This window comes from Stegodyphus dumicola, chromosome 4 (assembly GCF_044657685.1).
Source record: "Stegodyphus dumicola isolate Sdum_Otavi_A_Nest chromosome 4, ASM4465768v1".
NCBI lineage: Eukaryota > Metazoa > Arthropoda > Arachnida > Araneae > Eresidae > Stegodyphus > Stegodyphus dumicola.
Window position 1 is genome coordinate 141,648,595 of NC_140771.1, and position 26,184 is coordinate 141,674,778.

Below are 26,184 nucleotides of genomic sequence, written 5' to 3' on the forward strand. Positions count from 1 at the left end.
AACCCGGCCAATTTTTTGCCATACGGGAGTCAACCTTCCTATAATTTTATTTTTTCACGAGTATAAAACTTCTTCATTTGTAGGTTTAGGAACCAGGAGATCGCATAAAACGTTCGTTTTCGTTATTTGTCGAAAATTAACTTTTTTTTTTTTTTTTTTTTTTAAGTTTCGTATTACCAAAACATGAATATTTTCGTCATTTAAAACATTTCTATAACTATAAGTATACATGACTGTGACCATCAACGATTAAGAAAATTAAAGCCAGGTAAGGAGGTGGGTATATATATATATGTGTGTGTGTTTGGGTACTGCCGATTGCTATAAAAATGGGATAGACACAAATAGATGTTAAAGCAGTCCCATATACGGAATTTTTAACCTTCTAAGTTACGTGATTATTGAGTTACGTGAGATAAATACATACGTAGGTACGTGCAGACGTTAAGAAAAAAAAATCTTTTTTGAATCCATTTTAGAAAAAGGGTCCTTTATTCTGTCCGTCGTATAAAAGTCACGCAAAGAAATCGTCTAAATAGATTTCGGAACAGTGGAAATGGATATTTCTAATGACATATGGTACACGAAAATTTTCGCGATTACAATACTTCCTTTACTTCGTACGAGAAAAGGATGCGGGCACTTGCATAAATGCTTTAGTGACCGAAACATTTTATTAATAGCGACAGCAGCATTCGGAGCCTTTACATCTTTCTTTCATAATGGCATGACCTTAAACGATTCGTAAAAGATGTAAGAAATATACAAATGCAGAAAAGAACGGACAATTCCTCCCATTGTGATGTGTAATTCATTTTAAAATTGTGCTTTTTAAGAACGAAGAAAATTGTGTTCTATGAACCATGATTTCAAGTTTTTGAATCTGTTCCAAATTATTACACACACACATATAAACATTTAATTTTGCGCGGATTAGTATTCTCTCCCATGCTCTCTTGTAGTGCATTTTGATCTGGCATATCGAAGATATCCAGTGCAGGATTTACGTATAAGCTACACAGCTTATACGTACGTAGCACCCACTTTCTTAAAGCTTAGGGCAAACACTTTCTTGGGGCCCCCCTAAAGAGTAAAATATAGTACTCAAATGTTGTATAACATACTTATAAAGGGCCTCATATCTCAAATAGCTTAGGGCCTCATCAAGTCTAAATCTGGCCCTGAAGATATCCTGGCAAAGTCATACTAAATTTTCCAAGATTACTGTCCCTAAATTTCTTCTAATGTCTCGAACTAATATGATTGACAATAATTCGTCATGAATTGGTCGTCTTCCCATCCCTTCAGTCGATTATTAGGTACAAGGAGTGAGGAGAATACAAGGAATTCAAAATCATTCCTGACATTTACTCTTGTGATGCAATGGTTCGCATTTCGGTCCGCCACAAGATTATGCTAATCGTGTTTAGTTTCAGATTTTTCCAAATTTTTTTAAGCTCCTAAACCCCTTACGGATTCTGTATTATTTCAAAAGTTTTCCCTGGAAATAACACGTGCATTCATTTAAAATATTCTGAAACTTCCGAATGCGATGATACAGACAACTAATATAATATTTTCCAAATACGATGATACTGCTACCATGAAACTCAAGCCACCAGCTAAGTAGTACACAAATTTTTTTGGTTGTATCTTGGTAGGAGTTCATGTAATTATGTACTCTTGTGAGTACATAATTACATGAACTCCTACCAGAATTAAGGACTCTTTTTTCCAAAATGGATTATAACACCAACTTAATGTATTTTTGCCCCGCGTGACCAAAAGTTAACTTTCAATTTTGTGCACCGAAAATTTTGTGTTCATGCACGTTGGCCAAATTACTTGTTTTTGCGTAGAAACTCCAGTTTTAATTCTAAAAGTTGCTCTATTGTTATTATTATTATTATTATTATTATTATTATTATTATTATTATTTTACTGTATTTGGTGTTTTAAATCTTTCCGTACTTCACAGTTTTTAATGAAAATTGAGATTTGATGTATTTTTGCCTTGCCGCAAAGCGAGAAATGAATTAGAAATATATCTTTAATGAAATTCGAGCAAATAAGTTTAAATGAAGTGCAGCAAAAAATGTCTATAATTTAATAGGCCGTAGGACGTCATGTGGTGACCACAATAGATATTTTATTTTCAGGCAAATGAAATGTTTAAGGAACGTAACGTTTATTTGTAAAATAATTTTTAATATTCTCCGCATATTCGTAAAACGCTTAATGGTGCCTATATGATTTATTATTTTAATTTTATGCCGCAAAATGACAGAAGAGTTTTGTCTAAATAAGGGCACCAAGTACACGGAGAGAGAAACCAGGACCAATGAGGCAGACATTACAGTTATTTCAAAATAGATGGGAATATGGGGAAGGGGATAGAAAATAAAACGTTACACTGTCAAGTTTTAAACTCTGCTTCGCTAATCTGCTGCATAGTTAATATATCAGGTATCAGTAAAATGATGCGTCGTGCAGCAACTGCCTAGGGAACAGACAAATGTGTATGCAATCTCGTTAGCGTATGCATAGTAGTATGCAGTAGCGTTCGTTGTTGAGGAAAAAAGATCAGAGATCAGTTTTAATTGCTTGTAATGTTTGTTTCATGTTTGGATTATGATTTTTATAACCTGTATATCTACGTTGATTTCAGCAGAGTAAAATAAAATATAAACACTACTGCAGCTCTCTGTGGATGCCGGAGAAGATACGGATGTTTGTAAATGCCTTTGCGGTATGGGAACACTTAAAATACCAGTCTTGCAGATTTCTTTGTTCCTGACGACGAGGGACCTGTACCTGTTTGCCCTCGAAACTGACTGAGACACTGACTAAATCTATGGGAAACTCAATGTTGTTGCTTTACTGATTTTACTTAAAATATCGAAATATGATTTTACTTAAAACCGAATATCCGATCAAGCGATTGGTAGTAGCGAAAGATGAGTAGGAGACCTTTGGATCCATTCTCTTGAAGGGTTTTCCATCAAGACTAAACTAAACTAAACAATCGACATTATAAAATCCTGGTTAATCGGCAGGCCCCAGTCGTCAGCGCAAGTGAGAAATCATGAATCATCCGGCCAGGCAACTGTCTTCCACTTATCCATGGTCCAGTCTCGATGTTCTTGGTCCACTGTAGGCGTAGCTGATAATGACGCTAGGGAAACAGAGACATATGAGTGGGACGTCTGCTGCGCAGTCCCATATCCAACTGTGTCCACTGAACTGTGTGTTCTAAAACACTTGCATTATACTGAGCTGTCAGCTGAGCCACTGTTTGGCGCCGATTTCGTTGTACCAAGAGGGACCCTCTCTGACATCATTTATCTTTGATAACGCGTGGACGTCCAACACCTTGGCGTCTACTGCTGATTTCAGCGTCATTTATCTACTTTGCATAAATACTAACAACGGTAGATCGTGAACAACCTACCCAGTGTTGAAGTTTCGGAGATACTCGTCCTGAACCTTCGGGCCATTACAATCTGCCCTCTATCAAATTCGCTTGGATCAGCAGCCTTTCGCATCACTCGCAAAATTGCAAGAATGATTCCTTACCTTCTCCAGCAGCAGTTAAATACCATTCCCATTTAATCACGTACTCACCACGTCATGCATATGAATTCATTGAAAAATGTCAGCACGATCAAAATGCTTTGGCTCGTCACATTATATATACGTTATTCGTACTTTTCATCTGTAGCTTTTAACATCTGTGGTGCAAGATAACTATGGGAATCCAGAAAATGATTCTTGGTGATGCTAAGATTATTATTAAGCATTATCATGTCACACTGTTTAAAAAAAAAAACGATTGTTTAAAGGTAGATTAATATTTTGCTCATATCCTGGCCTAAAAATAAAAGCTGCGAGTCAAAATTAAGAAGATTATTCATAAGAAGCTTTAATTAAAAAGTAGTTATGGGAAATGTTAATCAGTGCTTAGTATTACCATCTGGATTAAACATTTACTCACTATTTGAATTAGTGTACGGCAAACAGATATTCGGCCCTTATTAAAGCAAAGAAAGGTTAATCGAAATATTTTCGTTTTTCCGACTGCAAAACTATCTTAAGGGGTTATCGGATTTAATCTTTAAATTATTTCAATATTATTCAGAACAACGAGAAACAGAATCCATGTACATATTTTGGTAACTGACTGACTTACAGTAAAGAACAGAAGACAACTCTCCCTGTAGTTCCATTCTAGTTTTTGTTCATAATATAGTGATACTGAACGAGACCTAAAAACATCTTTCTTTATGTATCTCCCTTATGATCTCTAACATAGCCTTTTATTTTCCCATTCGTAATATTAATGTCATTCTCTCTTTCTTGACAGTATCTGCGATACCTCTGACTCGTGGCACAACATCGTGCAAGGCCCTCCTGATGGTTTCTGTAGACACTGTTGGATTAAAATCAGATACCCAAGCTCACTCGCAATACAATAAGGATTGCTACTTGCCATTTTTATAATTCAACGATCTGTCCAAGCAGCAGTTTAGTTGGACACTGCAGTCAGCAAAGTCATTTGCAATCACTGGAGTACATATGTACTACATATGCTGAACATTGTTAAAGTTTCGGCCTAAACGCGAAGCGATTTTCCGGAGTGATGACGCAGTATTTCTTAGTTCAAGAATACTGCTCCTCTCTGTTTGCAATACGTGACGATAAGTAACAGGTCAACGATCAAGCGGTATCTCACTATCAGACCAATCTTAAGTTTCACAGGGGAGGGAAAAAAAATTCTAGATTCCCATCCTTTTTTTTTCCCAAAAGATATTAAAAGTTACAATTGACGAGTATGAGCAATGCATAATACATACATATACTATATAACGTAAGCATACCATAAAGAAACAAAACAAACCATACCAGAGACATTGTTCAGTTCCCTTTCATCAGTTTATGGGTTCAGTGTCTTAGACCACCCGGTTTGAGACCCCCAGTTGGAATCGAAAAGTTTCCACGGACTTTTTCCCAGGCTGTCTTCATCATATCCAGTTTTTAATCAAAGTGCTCTCGCCAATCAAGAGGTGCTTTTAAAAATTACCGACAAATAAGGATCCTAGAAGTTTTTCCGACACGCCCAGGACAACTTGAACAAAATCATGGAACTCAGTTCTAGAGAGAGAAGAAGGGAAAAAGTGAGAGTTAGTTGTAGTAAGTAGAGAGAGAAACCTTCTCTCGGTTTTTCCAGCTCGGCCACCAGCAAATTTTTGCTTCGCTCTGCGTAAAGCGATACTAATATCTCTGCCAAGAGATTTACAGCGAGGTAGCCGGGTTCGTCGCTACCTTAAGAGCATCCTGCTCGGACACAGCTCAGTCCGGTAACCACCGGCTTAGAGATTCGATTAATTCAAGACAGCCTCATCTTGAGCCTACCCTCATCTTGAATTATTTCCAAACAAGAACTTTCATCTTGGCTGAGTTCTAAACAGGAACTTATTCACCCTACTGTGAGAACAATATTGTATAAGTTTATTTATTTTTATTTTTTTGCATATAGCCTAGAAAGAACCCAAATAAATTTATTTACGCTACCTCTTGTCCTTCGAATTCGTCACAGTGTGTGTGTGTGTGTGGCTCACTAGCGGCTGAGCAGTAAAGTCGTTGAACTCTGGCAGGTCGATCCGGGGTTCGAATCCCGGTGAACGGGATGGCTGTATTGGCGTTTTAGTGGTTTTCTCCAAGTGTAACGTGCATGAGAGTCAGTTTTGCTTAGAAAGTTCTCCGCCAGGCACCCTTACCCTTACACAAATAGCCGTCGAATGCTTTGCTATAATCAAACAAACCAGACCAAACAATAGATATATAAATAAGTAGCTTAAAAAACTGCTATACTTTATGTATACTTATAATGTAGTATTCAAATATATTTAATGATTAAAAGAAAGAAAAAGTCGGATCTTAACTGATTGTATATAATGTAATCCCTATGAAGGTCCTAACAATTCTTTCTAAGGTATGTGCCTATATACGAAGCACTTTTTTTAAAATACATAAAACTTAATTAAACACACGTTTTTGAGTAAGATGGGATATAAAACTATGAATAAAAGATTTGCTGTACTTATAAATTTTTTTGAAATATTCAAAACTTAGTACAAAAACTCAAAATTAAAACAACCAAAAAAAAAATCCTCTTTTCTTCAAAATACTGTCAATAAAATCAATAAATAAATACAAAGAGTTGTTTAAACTTATTGTTTACATTTTTACGACCATTTAAATGCCAACTTCCGGCATCCAAAAATTCACTTCCGGTTTATTTTTTATACTATAACTTTTCTTCTAGTTATCGTGAAAAAAAAAAAAAAAAAAAAAAAGAGAAACAAAGAAAGAAAGAAAAGAAATAAAGCATTTTAGGTAACTTAAATGTATGGCCTATAAAATGAATAAATAAAAAAAATTTCGAAAATTTTCATCAAAACGACGAATTTAGGGTAGGCACATAAAAGTCGTAACCCAAAGGAGAACAAGTAAAATTAAACTTCAGATACGTATACAATACTGAATATAATACAAAATATAAAAATAAATTATATATGTACGAAACCTAACTAACCATTTATATTGATATTACGTAAATATACGTATGGTAATGAACATTGTATAATAAAGATATTTTTCTTTGTTATTTTATACCTTGTTCTATATTTGATTCCATTTATATATACCTATACGTAGATATATATAATTTAAGGATTCCATATTAACTACTACATATAAAACACAAAAGAGCACCAATAATGTATTTTTCAATATTATTTAACTTCATTCTGAAGAATTTTCTGTAGTCTAGTTTGCGTTATTTTATTCATAAGTCTCAAATAAAAACAATTATTGTTTATATGTCATTAGAAAATTAAGCAACCACGATGCCGATGATAAACTAAAAAGCAGCGACCACGATGTAATTGAAAAACAGTACGTGAGAAAATTGAAAGCCATTTGAGTTATGACTACTTTCTCAGATACTCAGCTACTTCGCATACTTGTAGCATAAGCATTCGAAATGAAAAACTCAACATTTACTAAAAATTCATTGATGTAACAAATATCTGTCTTTCTACTCCTATTTTAAAAAAAATATGTTATTTACCTTACAGTTTATAGCTCAATAATACATTTTCATTGTACAAAATTGCATTCATTCGAAGAATTCAATTTGTATTTTCCTCTGTATAAAAACTGAATGTAGAGAAGTTAGATGTTTAAACGATTCCCACATTTTCTCAAGACCACGAGCAAGATTATCCCTTCTTTTCAGCCCCCCTCCGTGAAAAAAGGGGTTCTAAATTTACGACCTGACCGCATATAGGGTGATTTCATATGAAGTACCTACATGGTAAGGGAAGAGGGGTGGGAAACCCTCGGGTCCGTCCAGAGGTGTTTTCAAGCAAAATCAGATGGAACTTCTCCGTTTACACGGGTATTAAATTAGTCACCTCCAACGATACAGCTTACGCACCGCTCTCGGTGAACAGACGGCTAAATGACCGGTGGTATATTAGACTTCACCGACTAATATGCCGTAAGTTGCGAGTGTTCGACCACTTTAAACAATAACACATTCATATTTTTCTTTATCATGATTAATCCTAATTGGTTCTACGGTCTTTTAGCGTGATGTCTCCTCCAGTAATACTAGATTCTCATGCGGCATGTATATTACTTATAAATTACATTATACAAATATACAAATTCTCGTGCTATTCCATTCTAGCTGCATGGAAAATAGCAGTACTTGCCAAGCCCCGTGATGTCTGACCTGGGTCGTCATCATTATTTTCTAGCGTACTCACACACTTAATTTTAATTTTTAACTATTAATTTAAGAAGATGTTTTTATGTAAGATAATTAATATTAGTCAAGAACTACAAAAAGTACCTTTCTAATAGTAGCATTTTTATCAGGTTTTGACGCGTCGATGACAAAGAAAGGCGGGTTTACTACATAAATACATACACATGTTTGTTATGTTTACATTCTTTACCACTGCAAATTACTTCAGTAAGCATTGCTGTTTATTTCACACAAACTTATGAAATTTAGAATCTGTATTATTTTATCATTAAAAGGATAGACTGCCGGTTCAAACAACATTGCCGTACTTTTTTTTTTTTTTTTTAAGATAATTTTAATTTTTTGTAACACTCTGGGCGAAAGATACTTACTTGATTTGCCTAAGATACAAAAGACTATTCAGCTGAATTAAGTACTTTAGAACCATGACAAAAATTTAATTAATTATTATTTTTTTAAAAATAAAAGCAGGAGATTGATAGTTTCGAGTCATTGAGATAAAACATTTATATGAAGAACGATATTTCTTATATTTCACTAATTTTGCTAGCTTAAAATGCTTGAAAATTTTATACGCATATGAGATAACATTACTTCGTTTATTTAAAATTAGATGTGCAATATTCAGTCTACTAAGAAACATGCAGAAAAAAGACTTTCCGCTCCAACAGTTATTTCTTAAACAGAGCTGTAACTATGGTTTTCAGCGCCAGGGGACAACTAATGATCTCGCGCCCCTCTTGTTTGCCAGAATGGAAAACATTTCATTCTAAATATTTGTTACATCATTTCGGCGCCCCCTGGAAGCTGCGTCCAGGGACTGATGTTCCTCCTTTAGCTAAGCCCCTGTTCTTAAATAGCTATTCGAATTTTTAAATTAAGAAAATTAGATTTCAACTAGTTTTTAATTAATCCTAAAAATCTAGAACGCTCACATACCGAAAATACATCTAAACATTTTTCCAGTAATATATTTGTAATTACTTTGCAATCCAATCTCAAAAGCACATCTATTAATTAAAAGCTAATGAACTGATCAGGAAAATGAAGGGTATTATCAGATTTTTAATATAACATTGGTATTTCAATAAGCGGTAAAGCTGTACCTTTGTTCCGAGTTATTTTAAATAATAAAAGAATTAATTCGATTCTTGACAGCGATAGCACAACTCTAAAGCGGGAATTTACTTTTGACGAAGAAAGCCAACTTTCACTTTCGAAATACATTACATTGTGGCATTAAAAATAAACAAGCAACGAAATTATAGAATTTTAGCACTTACTTATATGCCGGATTGTTTGCATCAATTTATATTACTGGCGAATAAAATCTCGAATCGAGGAAGAGAAAATTCAAGATCTCGGAATAATTTCTGAAACTTGCTTCGCGCTGGTTTATTTTCCGAAATAAACTGGTTCTACTTTTCAAAAATGGTTAGCTTTTTAAAAATCCATTAAATTAACATACTATTTAGTACTCGGAATCCATAAATACAAAGTCCCCTTCCAGTGGCAGCGGAGTTAAATCAGCGAAACATTGCTAATTTGCCCTAGGTTGTCGGTGTTTGAAAAAGTGATTGGCTATGTCTTTTTCACATATTAACCATGGACCTTATAAGAAATAGACTAACCCCGTGGGCGGGGCGCGCGTCACCGACATGTCGGCAAGAAAGAGTAGGGACGATCTGGTTTACTTTAACACTGAAACCTATGGCGTTTGTATCACATAACTCTTTTTAATTATTAAATGTGATACGTTGTATACTGATGAGATTATGAAAGCCACAGTTTTTTCCAAATAGGATTTAATATATCTCCTTTAAGCACTTTTTACTGCATTTTGCGCATTTTTTTCACGCGTAATTCTTGTACAAACATCTTTACTTTAATAAAACGGTAAAAACTCTAAGCACAAAATTTATGCGTACAAATAATGTAAAATTAAATAAGATTGATAGTAGGTGATGCTTTGAAATAAATAAGGTAAAATTAAACAAGATCTGATAATTTTTTAAAAATTTAATGAACATTTTTAGGCAGTGATTTTCAAAACTATAATAACATTACAAAACAATCATTTATTTGAATATATCATCATTAACTTACTAACATTAAAGTGGAATATTTATTTTAATAATTTATAAAATTCGGAGCATAAATTTCCTGAGTGTAATCAAGGGGGAAAAAAAAGGTAAAATAAAATCTAGAAGCACTCAGATTTTATATTACGCCCAAAAGGTACCTTTTTTTAACGTTTTGTGTGTTACGTCTATTTATTGAATATCATATGTTCTTCGCCCGTAAACCACATACATTGAAAACAGCATATTTTTAGAATTTCAGCACTGGAGATAAAACTGTTATTTTCCGTACAGTGCTCGCTCTGAACTCGTTGAGTTTGTTAATTAAAAATTCGTTAAAGTTTTACGAAATATGAAATAGATTAAAACAAATTCAAAATTCGGCGGCCGTCCAGATGCCCATGCTCGGGTGGAGGATTACATTAGTCAAAATATGATGGCTCTAGATACTGTCGTTTTTGTCACAGTGCGAGAAGCATACATGTATTCATGCAGATTCTTCATTATTTAATTTCTTTAAATATAATACAGGGCGATAATATTTGGTAACAACAATTTGCAAGGAGACACGGACATTTTTAGTAAAACGGCGCAAAATGCCGCTTTGAAACTAACAGCATTTCTAGGCTACCGCCCCTTTGGGCTAATAAATTAAATTAACAGTAAATAAAAACAATCTTATGCAGAACTAAAAATAAATTAAAAAACTAATCACTATAAAATACAAGCAAAATTAATTATTACGGTTAAATACAATTTTAATATTAGAATTAAATGTATAAAAATTTTTAAGGAGTCAAAAGTGTTTATTACTATGATGTATTATGAAATATAATTGAAATAAAAACCCTTTATAGATATTGTGATATAATACTCATCTATAATTTTTAAAAAGCAGCACAATTTAGAATTTTAAACAAAACTTTCAAAAATTCGTTTTTAAACATTTTTTACTTATTTACACCAATTAAAAGCATAAAAATTGCTTGTTTGAAATTTTCTATTAGTTCAGATTTAAAATATTATTTTCTAAAAGAAGTAGTTTTTAGCATAGGAAAAGCTAAAAAAATATCCAGCTCTGAAAGCGTGCAATAGTTTTATAATTATTTGGAACGTTAATTATGCTTGATAAATATGCTAAATTTTTAAAAATCAATCTCAATATCAAAAATAAAAATATGTAGAAATTCTAATTTGTGAAATGAAGCGCTACAACCAGCTTTTTCTTGACAATTATACACGCTGCAATAGGCAACCACTGTTAAATTTCTGAAAGTCGTCCCTACTCCTCCGGGTGTGATCAAGGTGACAGCCAGGAACGCCTCAGACGAGGGAGAAAACCCATTTGGGTTAGTCTATTTCTTATAAGGTCCATGATATTAACCATTTTCCCCAAAACAGTTTTTCGCGACGGCATATCATCTTGGGCGACCCGAACACGTGGGCAGAATTTGGTAATCAAAACAATAACAAAGTTGGTTTCTCAAGGCTTAATATATACATATATCTTATCGTCTTCTGTCAACATTCGACCTGATCGTTCTCTAAAATTCGAGCCAATTTTTATAGTAAATTATTCTCTAATTACACTGATACACTAATAACAATTATACAATTTTAACCAGCGATTTCATTTTAATGAACGCATTACCCCCCAAAATTTTTTGAAAGGATTAAACATTTATCTATACTAATCTATATCACTGATAACCACAATATGCACTTCATCAGTTTTAAGAGTGATAAATTTACCTGGCCATATTTTTTTTTATTTTCAGTTAAAAAAAAACAACCTAACATTTATAGTAATTTTTTCGCCAGCAAAAATAATTACAGAAAAATACATTACCACTTCTGCCACTCGTAACTGTCCTGCGGGAGTTGCGAAATATTCCGTGTTGAAGTCATGTTTTGGTTTACCTTCCGTTGCCATGCTTTAACGAAGTTCGGACAGTAGGTTTTCGTATCGGACCCCCGATACCAACAACTCAAGCCACAGGAGAGAATCGAGAGAAGAGGAACTTGCGCGAACGAGTCACGTGGCCTTGTTTCGTCACCACCCGGAAATTGAAGAATATGATCGGACTTCAACCTTGCGAAGAAACACACTGCTTGGAGAAGTGTGCCTAGTGAACTCCGAACGGTTTTTCGCCTTGGGACACAATTTCCAGCCGCCCGTGACTGACCCAGAAATCACAAAGCTATCCCTCTCTTCCATCGGAAAACAATCACCATGCATTTCAAGGTCAAGCCGAATCACCTCCTAGTATACTCGCATTTCAATAATATTTTATATATATGAACGAAATTAGCTATTCATTCTATAGCGTATCACACACTGAAATCCACTTTTATGGAATTGGGTTTAGATAAAACTAGATTTGTGTAAAAACTACACATATAATTCTAATATATATTTTATTTAAATATTAACTACACATATAATTTATTTTTATTTAGTAATATTTTGAATTTATAACTACACATATAAACCATAACTGAATATTTAAAAGGACAAGCAGTGGCGTAGCTAGGGTGGGGCAAGGGGGGACATCCGTCCCCGGGCGTAGCATCTAGGGGGCACCAAATTGATTACACACATTTTATAATGAAACCAGCGGCCGAGCGGTAAAGTCGCTGAACACTGGTAGTTCGGTCCGAGGTTCGAATCCCGCGAACGGGCTGGCTGCATGGGCGTTTTCGTGGTTTTCCCCATGTGTAACGTGTATACGAGCCAGTTTCCCTTAGAAAGTCCTCCACGAAAGGCATCCCTCCCCTTAGGCAGATAGCCCTAGTGTGCTTTGCCATAATTAAATACACCAACACTACACCATCCTTGGAACAGAGAAAGGAGCGCAAAATCTTTAGGTGTCCCCGGGCACTGAAAACCTTAGCTACGCCTCTGAGGACAAGAACAGGAATTTCATTTTAAATATAAAATATTATATCACTAGTCTTAAAGCCAAATCTAATTAAATGTTTCAGTAAGTTGCTTTTAAAAGGATTTAGTCATGCTTTTACAAATTTAATGATGTTTGATTTGGAAAGATGATGGACGATAACGTTTAATGCAATTTTACTGATAAGACTCAATTAAAAAAATATCATTTTGCGAAACGTGGTTAAAGTAAGAAAACCTTCCAAGTCATATGAAAAATAGTAAAAACCGAACTGCACAAGCAAGTACCGAAAACAGAATAAAAATACACTTTGAATTTTAAAATAACTTTTAATCTATCGTTATAGCTTTATGAAATAATAAAAATAATATGTAAAGATAAAATTTTTGCAAAAAAATAAAACACATGGAAGAAAATATATACGTTTTAATTGAATATGATAAAGCACATAAGGCTGCCTAAGGGAATGGATGGCTTCATGGAAGACATTTTTAAGAAAACGGACTCATATCAGAAATGTAGACTTACTAGTATAAATATGGAATAAAATCTAACTTTATTTATACACATATATCACAATGGAATTAAGTTTTCAATAAGGAAGTTTACTTAAGAGTTGGGGGAATAAAGTCCATTCTTCCACCAGTATGGTCTTCAGACAATGAAATCTCTTGGAGGAAATTTTGCTGTGCCCCTGCTCTTCCAAGTTTATACATTCAGTGTCTTGGTTTAGCAAGTTATTGAGTTTAGTGCCTGATTTCAAGAAATTAATAAAGCAAGTGTATTCGGTGCTGATGTATGTATCCATAAAAGGAAGGTCATATCCCCAAATACATCTCTAATGAGCTTCTAGTAAGGCTGTAACACTTCATCAGAGTATCCATACACAAACCTAATTTACTGAATATATGCACTAGTTATTTCTTTTATACTGGCATCTGGACATAGCTGTAACTGTTATATTTCTTAGTTTTGTAGGAACATTTCTGTGTTCCTGATTGCATCTAGATCAAATGAGTTTAGATATAGATGCCACAATGAATAGCAGTTCAGCACTGAATAAAATACAGGCTTCATATCTAGCTTTGAGTTTCTCTACAACAATCTCGGTGAGCTTTTTTCAGCTATGAGGTCAATGAAACAAACCACTGGTTTTCCTGACATGAAGAAATTTTCTCGTTACGAGTTCTGTATACATTTTGCTGTACTAAGTTCCAATGGTAGTTCTAACTGCAATTTCTAGAGCTCAGCTCCTAGAAATCAAGTTCTTGTTGCAATTGAATCTTAAAAACCAGTTGCACTTTTTTTTTAAAGCATGGCTTCCTAACAGTTCCTAAGATTCTTTTAACTGTCTTCAGAGTGCAAAGACTCTCTTGAAATATTCAGTTACTTTGTCTCTGCCCTGTTCCTAAATGATCAATAGTTTCATGATGGTTTCTTTAGTTCATGTCAAAGATTCTTCTAAATGATACTTCAATATTATAAAAAAGTATTCCAACTTGATAACACCAAAATCAGACTATGAATTGTAAAAGTTCATGGGGAATATATACTTCATGGAAGACCTTAGTATGCCTTTGATTGACATCATGCCACTACTTGCATTTCAAAAAGTGAAGTGAATTGGCTAAACTGAATTGGATTATGATTATTATATTCACTTTCACTCATTCCATGAAAAAATAAATTATGAGCGATTAGTTACTTCACGAAATATGTCATTATACCATTTAATTACATTAAGCTGCTGATCATAAAATGCAAAAACCGTAAAACTTAAAAAAAAAAAAAAAAAAAAAAAAAAAACAAATTTTTAAAAATAAAACGCACTTACGCCACTCACTTAAGAATTTACAAAGAATTGTTTAGAATTTTTCACATTTCTATTTTTCAGTTCTAGGGCATACAAAAAGTCTGAAATGCATTACACGATTTGGTGGCTATTTCACATACCATTCTCATCTGCATCAAATTCTGCACATTTCATCATTTTCTCTTTCCTATCTTTTTTTTAATCACATTTGCAATTGTATCTACATTAGACTTCCACACTGCTGCAGAAATTTCCATTGATGTATTTGAAATATTAATCATTGTAATATTTTCATCTTTGAAATTGGTACACTACATCTGATGGGTATTTTTAAGGAAATTCGCATATTTTTGTAACAATATATAGCCTATTGACAGATTACCAGGCACTGTTAAGCATGCACAATGAATGCAAAAGAGAAATAACTTGATTACAAAAGAGAACTCCTTTATTATACTTTCAGTTTTTTTTATTGATTACATCAATTACCTTCACATTAGATATTTTTGCAATAACATCTGAAGGTTTTGATGATTCTTTGATTAAGAAATTGAAGAAAAGTTCTATTTGTATGTAGAAATACCATATTAATATCGTATTTCTACTATTCAATTTAATATTATTCAAATGTGCTGCACATTTGTCTAACAACGAAAGAATCTTTTCATTTTTCAATTCTTTATCTCTTGATGAAAAATCTATGCAGTTATCTAAATATATGCAGCTTCAATAGTATTGTAATTTTTCAAAAGTTAACAGCAAAATGGTTTTAATTCACATTTCAGCTGCTCTTTGACTTTTATCTTTCTACTCTCCATAAAGCTTGCAATGGGCTGTGGTATTAACATCTTTTCCTTATCTTGTCAGACATTTGTAAGTCAGAAAAAAATATTCCTTCAGTAGTTTGGCAATTTCTTTAGCTTTTTTTTTATCAAGATTTCATTGGAAGGCTTTGCAAATTTTTTAGCCTCATAACTTCGAATCATTTCAGCAAAACAATTTCAATCACTGTGCCCATTTCATATCGTACACATTTTTCATTCTTTCAAAAATTGTATTTTTTTTCTCATCAAGTTACATAATGTAGGTCATACAATTACATATTTCAAAACAGCTTCCTTTTTGACTGCATTTACGCACAGCATTATAATGGTTAAGCAACTCATTTCTTAAAGCTGAAGTTCGGTCGTTTAGGCACTTTTAACTCTTCCAGCAATTGGTTATCTTATTATTCAACAAGTGAACTCCACAGCAAGCAGTCTTCACCATTACCCAAATTTATCAATTACTGTACAGCTTATACTATTTTTACACTTGATTGCCTACACTGTGATTGATTCTAACAAACCTCTTATACATACCCTTTGAAACTGATCTTTTTAACATAATTTTGAAATGACCCATTTTATTGAAAAAAGGGGGGATGAGTGAATTTTTTTATGATTTAATTGTTATAATGGACAATAATAATTTCATAAAGCAGTGATGTTTAATAATTTTATATTTATTTAATTTAGTTCTTGAAAAATTTGACCTAAGTGGCTAATTCTATTAAAAAATGGTTATAATTATTCTTTTATTCAGCAGCAGAGACATACTTGGTAAAGAATAAACACACTTAAGCAAAACTCACAGAAGACAAAGAAACCTATCAAGCTCAAAGTTCAGGAATTTTTTTTTTTTTTTTTTTTAAATCAGAATTTTTTCAGTGACAAAAATAATTTTTAAAACAGTAAAAATATATAAAAAAGAAATCCCCCTTTTAAAAAGAAAATAAACTATAAATACTATCTAACAATTAACATTTGAAAGTGCAACCTTAAGGTTTTAAATTTAATTACTACAAAAATACTCAGGCATTAAAAACATCATTTTAGAAAAATAATAGTTTAATCTGTTTTGTAATAAAAAACTAATAACAGCAGATTCTGCTTACTTTAAAAAAGAAGCATCATAATTTTGCTCACAGCATGTGCCATGTAGGCCTATTTTTGCCAAAAAATTTTAAAACAAGTTCAAGATATGCAGCATGTGCATACACGTTTCAGAATTTTTACCTACCTTTAGAACCTTTTTTGAAATAAACCTCAACAATGAATTCCTCTCTATTCACTGGTGAAGAAATTGCACCTTTTTCAGTTGTTAAGGTGACAGGAAAATCCCATAATCAGCAAATCAAAGTTCTTTTTTCAAGATGCCTGAAATAAATCTTCAAGTCTACTATTGCTGGTACATTGTCTGTACAAAGAGTTAAACAGTATTCCAGAGAAATTCTATTTTTCTTCAAAGTTTTAATAATTAATTGTGCTATATAAAAGTCTGTAGAATCTCCTTCCAAAATGGAAGCACAAAGTACACTATATTCCATTTCTGAAGCCACAGGACTAAAAAATTAACAACCTGATATAGTTTTCTATTAGTATCATTACTTCCATCAATAGAAAGGGAAGAAGGATGAAAGGAGCTGTTTTAATGCAAGCAACAGACTTTTCTCACCTATTTATGTAACAAAAGTAGTCATTTTCATTCTTGCACCAAATATTTCTTACTGGGTTTGTTATGAAGAATCAATTTTCTAAATTATATCACAATATAATAGGAGGTATAATGTGTTCAAATAAAGAGGGCAGAAAACATGCATTCTGCATTAAACCTTCAGTGGTTGTGGGATTAAGGAATTCTCTCTTCCCAAACATGCGCAATATCTATCAGTTGTAAGTTTGTAATGACAGTTTGGTTTATTTGCATCCACACTACAGTGTGTAACTGAAATGTGTGCTGATCTCATTGATGACCATTAAAGCATTTTCCCCCTCCTTTTTTTCAATGCATTTTAAACTGTTCATGTTCATATGATTTAGCACATTGGTCCTTCCACCAAGTGAAATTGAAGGACTGCAATGACAAACAGTACACATCGCAGACCTGCAAGAAATTTATATTGACTATATTTTTAATTCATTTAATTAAATAGTAGTGACTCACAAGAAAAACCAGAAACACCGGAATAGTGAAGCATGCTAAATTTACTGATAGTACTGACATGGGAAGTTCTCTCACCTAGGCCCGGTCAAATAAATAGCTTCGTCTAGAGGCATACAGTGACAATGTCCCAATCTATTTATTTTCTTTCATTTCCATTCAACATCAGATGCATAAATTTTTTCAGTCCATATCTCTAAAACTGTAAGCACCATATCTACAACAGATACATAATTGAAATGCATTTAAAGGCCATGTAAAATATTTTAAGGCCATATATAAGGACCACCAGTTTGAGACCACTGAGTTAGATGGCCTGTAGCTACATTTGATGAACTTTGGAGAACTGGTTCATGATGTTTACAGGCACATCTATTTTCACATGCATTACGAATGGTTGATAATTTTTTTCTCTTTAATAGGTTAACCAGGGGGGGGGGGAATCAGATGCCACTAATCACATTTTTGGTTAAAATAATGACATATTAAGCTAAATTAATAAAAATTGTGAGAAATTTAAAGAATAAGAGAAACTTGGGAAAAATATGTTGTAAATTTGTTTAGCAGAGCATGTTCGAAAATTGAAGTCTTCCGCCTACATCAGAAGAACTGGTACCTAAGAAATCAATGATGTAATAGTATCTAAGAAAACAATAAATATCAGGATCACATATGCTTGCTTGCTTTTTTTTTTTTTTTTTTTTTTAACATGCTTCTTGTTATACTTGTCTGCATTGCTTTATAAAAGCTCAGTAACATCACCAAAAATAGTGTTACTTACTTAGAGGGAACAATCATTCAGTTTTAACTTATTTAGAAATACATATTTTTGAGATATCTAACTACTCCTCTCAACTCTTTACCTCAATGTTCTGTTCCAACAAATTAAAAATTGGTCTGCACATTTATGAGGTTTTACACTAACTATTATTATTACACTGCTGTCTGAAACTTCAATTTGAAATTAACAAAAAAAGTTAAAACTCTCTTACAGGGTGAATTTTATTAGATTTTAATTAATTGCACAAAAACACATACTGTCACAATAACAATTTAATATCACAGTTGTTATGGACAAATACAATAAAGTTCCATATGTCTTAAATCTACATATATTTTCAAAATATAATGCTTATCAAAATAGTCATCACAGTTCTAAGACTTAATATTTCAACACCTGCTTTCTTAATGAACATATACAATCTCTCTTAACACATTCACTTCAATTTACAATTAAAATGCTCAGATTACATCCAACAAATGAATTTCATAATGGAAATTTGTCTGGGAATGTAAGGAATATGTATTCTGCTATATATATGTTACAAAGTAAAAACAGAAACAAGTCTCTGTAGACAATATCAATATGAAAAATTTATTTTGTTGACTGTGCAGCTTTTAAATGCAATGCAGCTTGTTTATCACATATAAAAGAAAAGAGACTTCTCTTAGCTCAGGGAATAAGAAAAAAAAAAAAAAAAAAGTTTCATTGCTGAATAATATTAATGACATATGAATTGAAAATTTAGAAAAAGCATTATCGTTTAAAAAACTGCTATCCTAGAAGATCATCTAATTCATTCTTTGCAGTGTTGTTCGTAGGAATGCTGTAGCAAGGTGGGGAAGGAATTTTGGATGCAACAGAATTATTCTGTTTTATGCTAGACCCACTTAATTGTGATAAAGTTAAAGATGATCTACCTCCTAAGTTCGGAAGTAGACTGTCAAGGGAACGCAGGTCCATACTTCCAGTAATAGTAGGAGTAACATTTTGGAAAGGTAAGCGTGTTGAGCTAGTTGGGTTTAACATTGGTGATGAAAAGTTACTGACTAAAGATAATGGCTGCTGGGAAGAGGAAGTGCCAAAATTAGAAGGCCAATTATTTGGAATGTTAGGAGAGGAACAAAATGGAAGTGATGACTGAGAATCTGTTGGTTTAACTGAGCAAAATTTTTTGAGGTTGGAATCAATTAGAGACGAAGTTGCATCATGAGATAAAACTAATGGCTCTCCTCGTCCACCTGTTGAATTCCATTTTTGATACTGCTCTTGGTTCCACGAGAGTGTCTTTTTTTCTTCTAAGGACATAGAGGATGCCTATCAAAAATAAAACATTCAAGAATTGAAAAATGCACATATTAAGCAAAATCTTAAATTACGTACAAAAGTGCTAAAAAAAGTCACAACGTAGTAATTATTAAATTATAATATTACATACTTTTTTATGTGTTTTTTCCATCTGTAATTCCTTTCCTAAAATACTGGTTGAATTATTGGGAGATTTGGGGTTTTCATAACGACTGCCGAAAGAAGACAATCCCAAATTCTGGAACAGATCATCAGCCTGTAAATTATTAAAAAATGCATGCTGTAACTAATTGAGTGAAATATAAACAATTGAAAATTGCTGACAAAATCTTAACATAATATCTTGTTTCCAAATGTGAAAGCTAAATATTTCTATTTCATTAATTCATTCTGACTATAAGAGAAATGGTGATATATTTTAATAGTATTTTTAATACCTGACATTTTAAAATTTAATTCAGAAGTCAAACAACAAAAATCAGCGATATTTACAAAATTCTCACAGGACTAGTTTCGATGGTTTTACCGAACCACCATCCTCAGCTGCAAAACCACAAATGAACAAGATAGGAAATAATGATTAGATAAGATAAGAAAGCCTGGAAAAGAATAAGCAAGTGGTGCCATGTGTTGGTGAAACCAGAACTAAAATATAATTTCTTTAAAGGCCGAAGGCAAATTTGGTTTGGAATTAGGACCGTTAACTAGAACAGAAAGAATTTTATGAATGTGAAATGTCTTTAGAAAATCCAGTTCTCCAATGGAAGATGTTTTCTGAATAATTTTGGCAACAGAAAAATTGAAAGTGTGATTTTCGGACCAACAATGTTGAGCAACATGAGACTTCTGTGTTTCCTTTTTTCTAACATATGCCTCATGTTCCTTGACGTGGAATTTTAAGGCTCTCTTAGTTTGGCCAGTGTAAATTAAACTACACTGGCAAGGAATCCTATAAATACCCCAGGAATTCATATCCGGAATGGGGTCCTTGAGTATGGAACTCGGAATTTTATTGATGGGAGAATAAACAACCCAAAAGTTAAATTTCTGCAAAATATGTGCAACTTTACAGCTAATTGATGGAAAGAAGGGAATGACAACAGAATTTTTATAATTTCCTAAAACAAGAGTGTGCCTTTTAGTGTGTTGAGATGAGAATTTTTCAACTGCTTGATTAATAATGTTGGGTGAAAAGCCCCTGTCAATAGCTATTGCTTTTAAATAATTTAGTTCTTCATCAAGGGATAGTTTGAAGGAGCAAACTTGAAGAGCACGGAAGACATAGGAATAAAATGAAGCTAACTTTTGTTTAGTCGGATGACATGATTTAAAGTGTGGTGGAAGGCAGTACAAGTTTGCTCCTTCAAACTATCCCTTGATGAAGAACTAAATTATTTAAAAGCAATAGCTATTGACAGGGGTTTTCATCCAACATTATTAATCAAGCAGTTAAAAAATTCTCATCTCAACACACTAAAAGGCACAAACTTGTTTTAGGAGATTATAAAAATTCTGTTGTCATTCCCTTCTTTCCATTAATTAGCTATAAAGTTGCACATATTTTGCAGAAATTTAACTTTCAGGTTCTTTATTCTCCCATCAATAAAATTCTGAGTTCCATACTCAAGGACCCCATTCTGGATATGAATTCCTGGGGTATTTATAGGATTCCTTGCCAGTGTGGTTTAATTTACATTGGCCAAACTAAGAGAGGCTTAAAATTTCGCGTCAAGGAACATGAGGCATATGTTAAAAAAAAAAGGAAACACAGAAGTCTTCTGTTGCTCAACATTGTTGGTCCGAAAATCACACTTTTAATTTTTCTACTGCCAAAATTATTCAAAAAACATCTTCCATTGGAGAACTGGATTTTCTAAAGGCATTTCACATTCATAAAAATCTTTCTGTTCTAGTTAACGATCCTAATTCCAATCAAAATTTGCCTTCGGCCTTTAAAGAAATTATATTTTAATTCTGGTTTCACCAACAGATGGCGCCACTTGCTTATTCTTTTCCAGGCTTTCTTATCTTATCTAATCATTATTTCCTATCTTGTTCATTTGCGGTTTTGCAGCTGAGGATGGTGGTTCGGTAAAACCATCAAAACTAGTGCTGTGAAATTTTTGAAAATATAATGCTGATTTTTGTTGTTTGACTTCTGAATTAGTATTTATTCGGCATGTGTTTGTGTCTTCATTTTTAAATTTATTAGTTTTGAATATTATTTGTTTATTGTTTCGCTTATCAGAAAGACAATCTAAATTTCTCTACTTTCTGCAGTAGATAAAAATTATGATATGAACTCTTAGTTTTTTAATTTCCTCTAATAAACTATTAACACAGCTCTGCATTTCGAAGTTTTTTGTAGCTCCCTGATATTTTTTGACTTTTTTTTTGTGTGTGTTGTTAATGTGCTGAATTTAAATATGAACTTGATTTTTACCTATCACCCATAAATTTTTAGAAAGGCAAGAATATAAAATATGAAAAATCCAAACCATACACAATTTAATACATTTTCAAAGATTAAAAAAAAGAAAGAAATCACTTTTTTTTACAAAACATTCTTCATTTTGTAATCTTTTTGTGCTTGTATTTGTCGGGAATAGTTTCACATCTGAGGGCCTAATAGTAGTCCGCTAACATGATTGTGATCCATTTTCCACTGTACCGCTTCTCTATTTGAGCAACTTCTGGTGAAATCTTTTGCCACATTTGTCAGAAACTGTACCTAAATAGTCAGGGAAGAATTCCAAATGGAAGTGAAGAAAATGCAGCTTAAGTGACATACTGCAATCTAATGTCTTGTATGCTTAGAAGCATCATGAGGTACAGGTCTCATGGCTGAGGGGATATTAGGATATTCAAGCCAGATTATGCACAAGTTCCTTAAACTTAGAGAAAATGTATATTTGACAAAGTTGCAACCCAGTATGCTATAGGAACTTGTATATCACATGGGTATATCCTGATACCTGCTTTGCAATCAATCAAAAATGTTGTCAATGTTCTCTAGATTTTGCTATGTGCTACAACAATTTACAGGTCAGTATAAGATTTATATAGGCAGAAATTATCAGGGAGGATTTTCATGCACAGCCAGAGTAATCAATTAATCAATGAATTTTTAAAAGCAAATAATCTATTTAGATGCATGAATCTGAAAAATAATCTTTTATTATTATTATTTTCAATTGCATCCAATAAAATCTTTACATTTTAATTCTGAATTTTAAAATTTTACATTCAATACAGTAATTTATTTTACTGATAAAATACATAATAAGAAATAAATAAGCTTCTCTGACCTATCTAGAACTATTTTATTCAAAACTGTCATATTATGAAATTACAAAATTTTATCATCACTATGTGAATTATCAGGTATAGGTTTCCTTCAGTTTATGAATCTTATAAAATATTTTGTAAGTTGAAATGGCACACAGCAAAGAAAAAACTACAACTCATATGAAGAACATTTTTTAGAGCTCCTAGGTCTTCAAAGAAACATCACATCACATTAAAAAGCTCTTATAATATTAAATACGTGAAAGAAATAAAGATATGATAAATATGCAGTCCGTAATAAACAGAAATAATGAGCATACAACATGTGTAGTTTCACTTTCTAAAACTGAAAAGAACAATAACAAATTAATGGGCTTAAATGAGTTGGTATTACAATGGTGCGTTGAGTATTATAGATTTGGAATTGGGGGATACATAGCTTATGTTTGAGGAAGGACAATGATAATTTATCATCATCTGCAGCTGTCAAGTCCTTGCATCTACAATTCCTACACTTGTCTGCCTGAACTGGAAACTGATGTTTATCTTTTGCATTAGTTTATATAAAATCTTTAAATCTGTTCACTACTTCATAATGACAGTCACACTTTTCAGCAGCCACTAAATAAAAGAATGCTGAATCATATTTTCTTCTCCATTTTCTATACAAAAGCAGAAATCCTCTTTGGATTTCCTTTGCTAACAGACAAAATTATTTAGTTTTCAGTAATTACTAAAGACTAAATCATTCTTAAGTTAAATGATGTAAAGCAATGTTCATAAAGCAAGAGATAAATATATAACAATTTACATGGCATCTCAAGATATGTTATTTTATTTCATACCTATATATTGCAATATATAGGTATGAAATACAATATATGTAATATATCTACATTAGTATCAGACTAAAATAACTACATACTCTCAAACTATACTATCACTCTTCTATATGTTACACAAATAGTATTTTATCATTAACATTTTGCCATATAGTTTTGAAGCTTACCGATTATAAAATTTTTTTCAGACAGTTACGGCAGAAATCTTTTTCTTTTTTATTATTGTTAAATTACAAGTTTTAAATTTATTTTCCACTAGCAGCTATGCAGCCAGCCTTCATCTGGCTTTTAAATGTACTGGGAAAATACCTAAACGGAACACGAAACATTAAATTTAAAAACTGCACAGAATTTTACTCTGCATAAAAAAATTTCAATAAAAATGTATTACATATAAAAAAAATTACAATGAAATAAGCAATAGCCCTTAATACAAATATTAATTATCCTAATAAATAAATTAACCAACTTCCCACTGCCTTCTCTCGACAAACATTCAATATCCAAGAGAAACATTCAATTTAAAAACTGCACAGAATTATCGTCCTCATTTTACAGAGTGGCAACAGTGCTGATATCAGCAACAATGGCAACAGTAATATATCCGCAACAATGGCTGTGTGCTGTTGTTGCTGATATAATGAGACAGAATTATGGATTTGATGTTATTTCATCAAAAAACATTAAAAAAAAAAACTTATTTGAATTTTAAAAAAATCACTTCGAGGTGCACAGGCTCTTGTCTAGATGCACATATGCACTAAGTTTCGTAGCTCTGGGTCTATTAACTTATGTGCAGCACACACAAAAAAAGATTCAAAATGGTATCTAGAGTTATTTGATTTAATAACAAAGATGATGATCAAATAAAAAATTGATTTTAATTGAGAACTGTAAGATAAATGGATAAGTACCAATTGGCAATTGCAATTCAACAATTGGTGCACAAATTATTGCTTTTAGGGAAAAGTGTTTGTTTAGGTAATTTAAATGCTAAGCAAACCTGATCAGTATGGTATAAAACTTTGGATTTTATGGGTTTATGAGACTTGCAATGCGTGGAATATCCTAACTTAATGAGGAAAATGGTCACGACAGCCCCAGAAAAGAATCCTGGATTGAGAGTAGTTTCTGATTTATCATATAGTTTTATGGTTTATGAAGTCATATTATGTATGATAATTTCTGCATATCCTACGATTTAGGTCAAATGCTACTAAGAAAGAATATTACAGTGATTAGTAAATTATAGGGAACAAACCATATATACCTACAGAAATTTTGAAAACAAAATTTAATCAAAAGTACCGTTCAATTTTTGCTTCTACTGAAGACATGACACTTGTATCTTATAATTCCCAAGAAAAATAAATGTATTGTTCTGCAAAGTACATTGCATAAAGATGAAAAAACTCAAAAAAGTGTTGAAAGAAAACCAGTAATCATTATTAATTACATTAAAGCTAAAGGAGCTGTAGAGACACTGTACACAATGGCAGCTATATATATTGCAAAATGAAAAGACAAATTGTTGGTCATTGGTCAGTTGTTGCGTTTAGCAATATTTTAGATATATCAGCATATCACACTTTTTACTTCATTGTAAAATACATACATCATGGGGGGAAAAATAAAAAAAATACTGTCTTTATTGATGAAGAATTTTTTTTTTTTTTTTTTTGAAAACTTAAGTGAAAAAATTGAAAAGCATATGGAAACAAGAGAATATAACACATTAAGGAAAGGAGCTAAAGGTTTTGTTAAAAGTCCCAAAACGTTCAGCAAGGAAATTACTAGTACTTCAGGCGATGTGAAAACTAGAAATGATGAGGAAGATACCACTTGTGTAAAAAACTGACAACAAAAATACTTCTAAGTGTGCAAATGCAACTTTTTTACATTGGAGGGGGGGGGGGAATTCAAAACAGTTTGTAATAACTGTTATGAAGAATAATGTTTAAATATATTTTTATTACTGTTACTTTTTAGGGTGCATAGTAAGCCAGATTTTGTAAATATTTCTTATTTTTATTTAATATCACTTTTATTGCCATAACAGTTTCTAAGAATACTAAACAGCAAAATAAAGTAATATTTAAAATTTATTCCTTGCAAACAACAAAATTTAAACATGAACTACGCAAAGAACTTTTAAGATCTGAAGGACTCATTTGCAAATACTGGGGGAACAGCGTTTAAGGATTAAGAAATGATAATTTGAATCAAACTTTCATCTGAATGTTATAACATTCACTGGTTTCAGTTTATGGTTGAATGCAAACACAATCATTATATTATACATACAAAAGATAAGAATCTTGGTTTATTTGGTGTGTTTACAATTTAAACTTT

General features: G+C 32.3%; 2 protein-coding genes across 2 annotated transcripts in view; both read right to left on the reverse strand.

Moving 5' to 3' along the window:
• Nucleotides 1-11,957, reverse strand: part of LOC118192307 (uncharacterized) — a 154,868-nt gene extending 142,911 nt beyond the window's left edge. The window contains exon 1 of the mRNA XM_085815564.1: nucleotides 11,768-11,957. Within this exon, the coding sequence (XP_085671690.1) occupies nucleotides 11,768-11,851 (84 nt within the window). The 5' untranslated portion in view covers nucleotides 11,852-11,957. The remainder of the gene's footprint in view (nucleotides 1-11,767) is intronic.
• Nucleotides 11,958-18,596: 6,639 nt separating this feature from the next.
• LOC118193691 (SCY1-like protein 2) overlaps nucleotides 18,597-26,184 on the reverse strand; it is a 104,592-nt gene continuing 97,004 nt past the window's right edge. The window contains exons 16-17 of the mRNA XM_085815565.1: nucleotides 19,833-19,958; nucleotides 18,597-19,711 (exon numbers count right to left, since the gene is read on the reverse strand). Coding sequence (XP_085671691.1) covers nucleotides 19,169-19,711; nucleotides 19,833-19,958 — 669 coding nt within the window. The 3' untranslated portion in view covers nucleotides 18,597-19,168. The remainder of the gene's footprint in view (nucleotides 19,712-19,832; nucleotides 19,959-26,184) is intronic.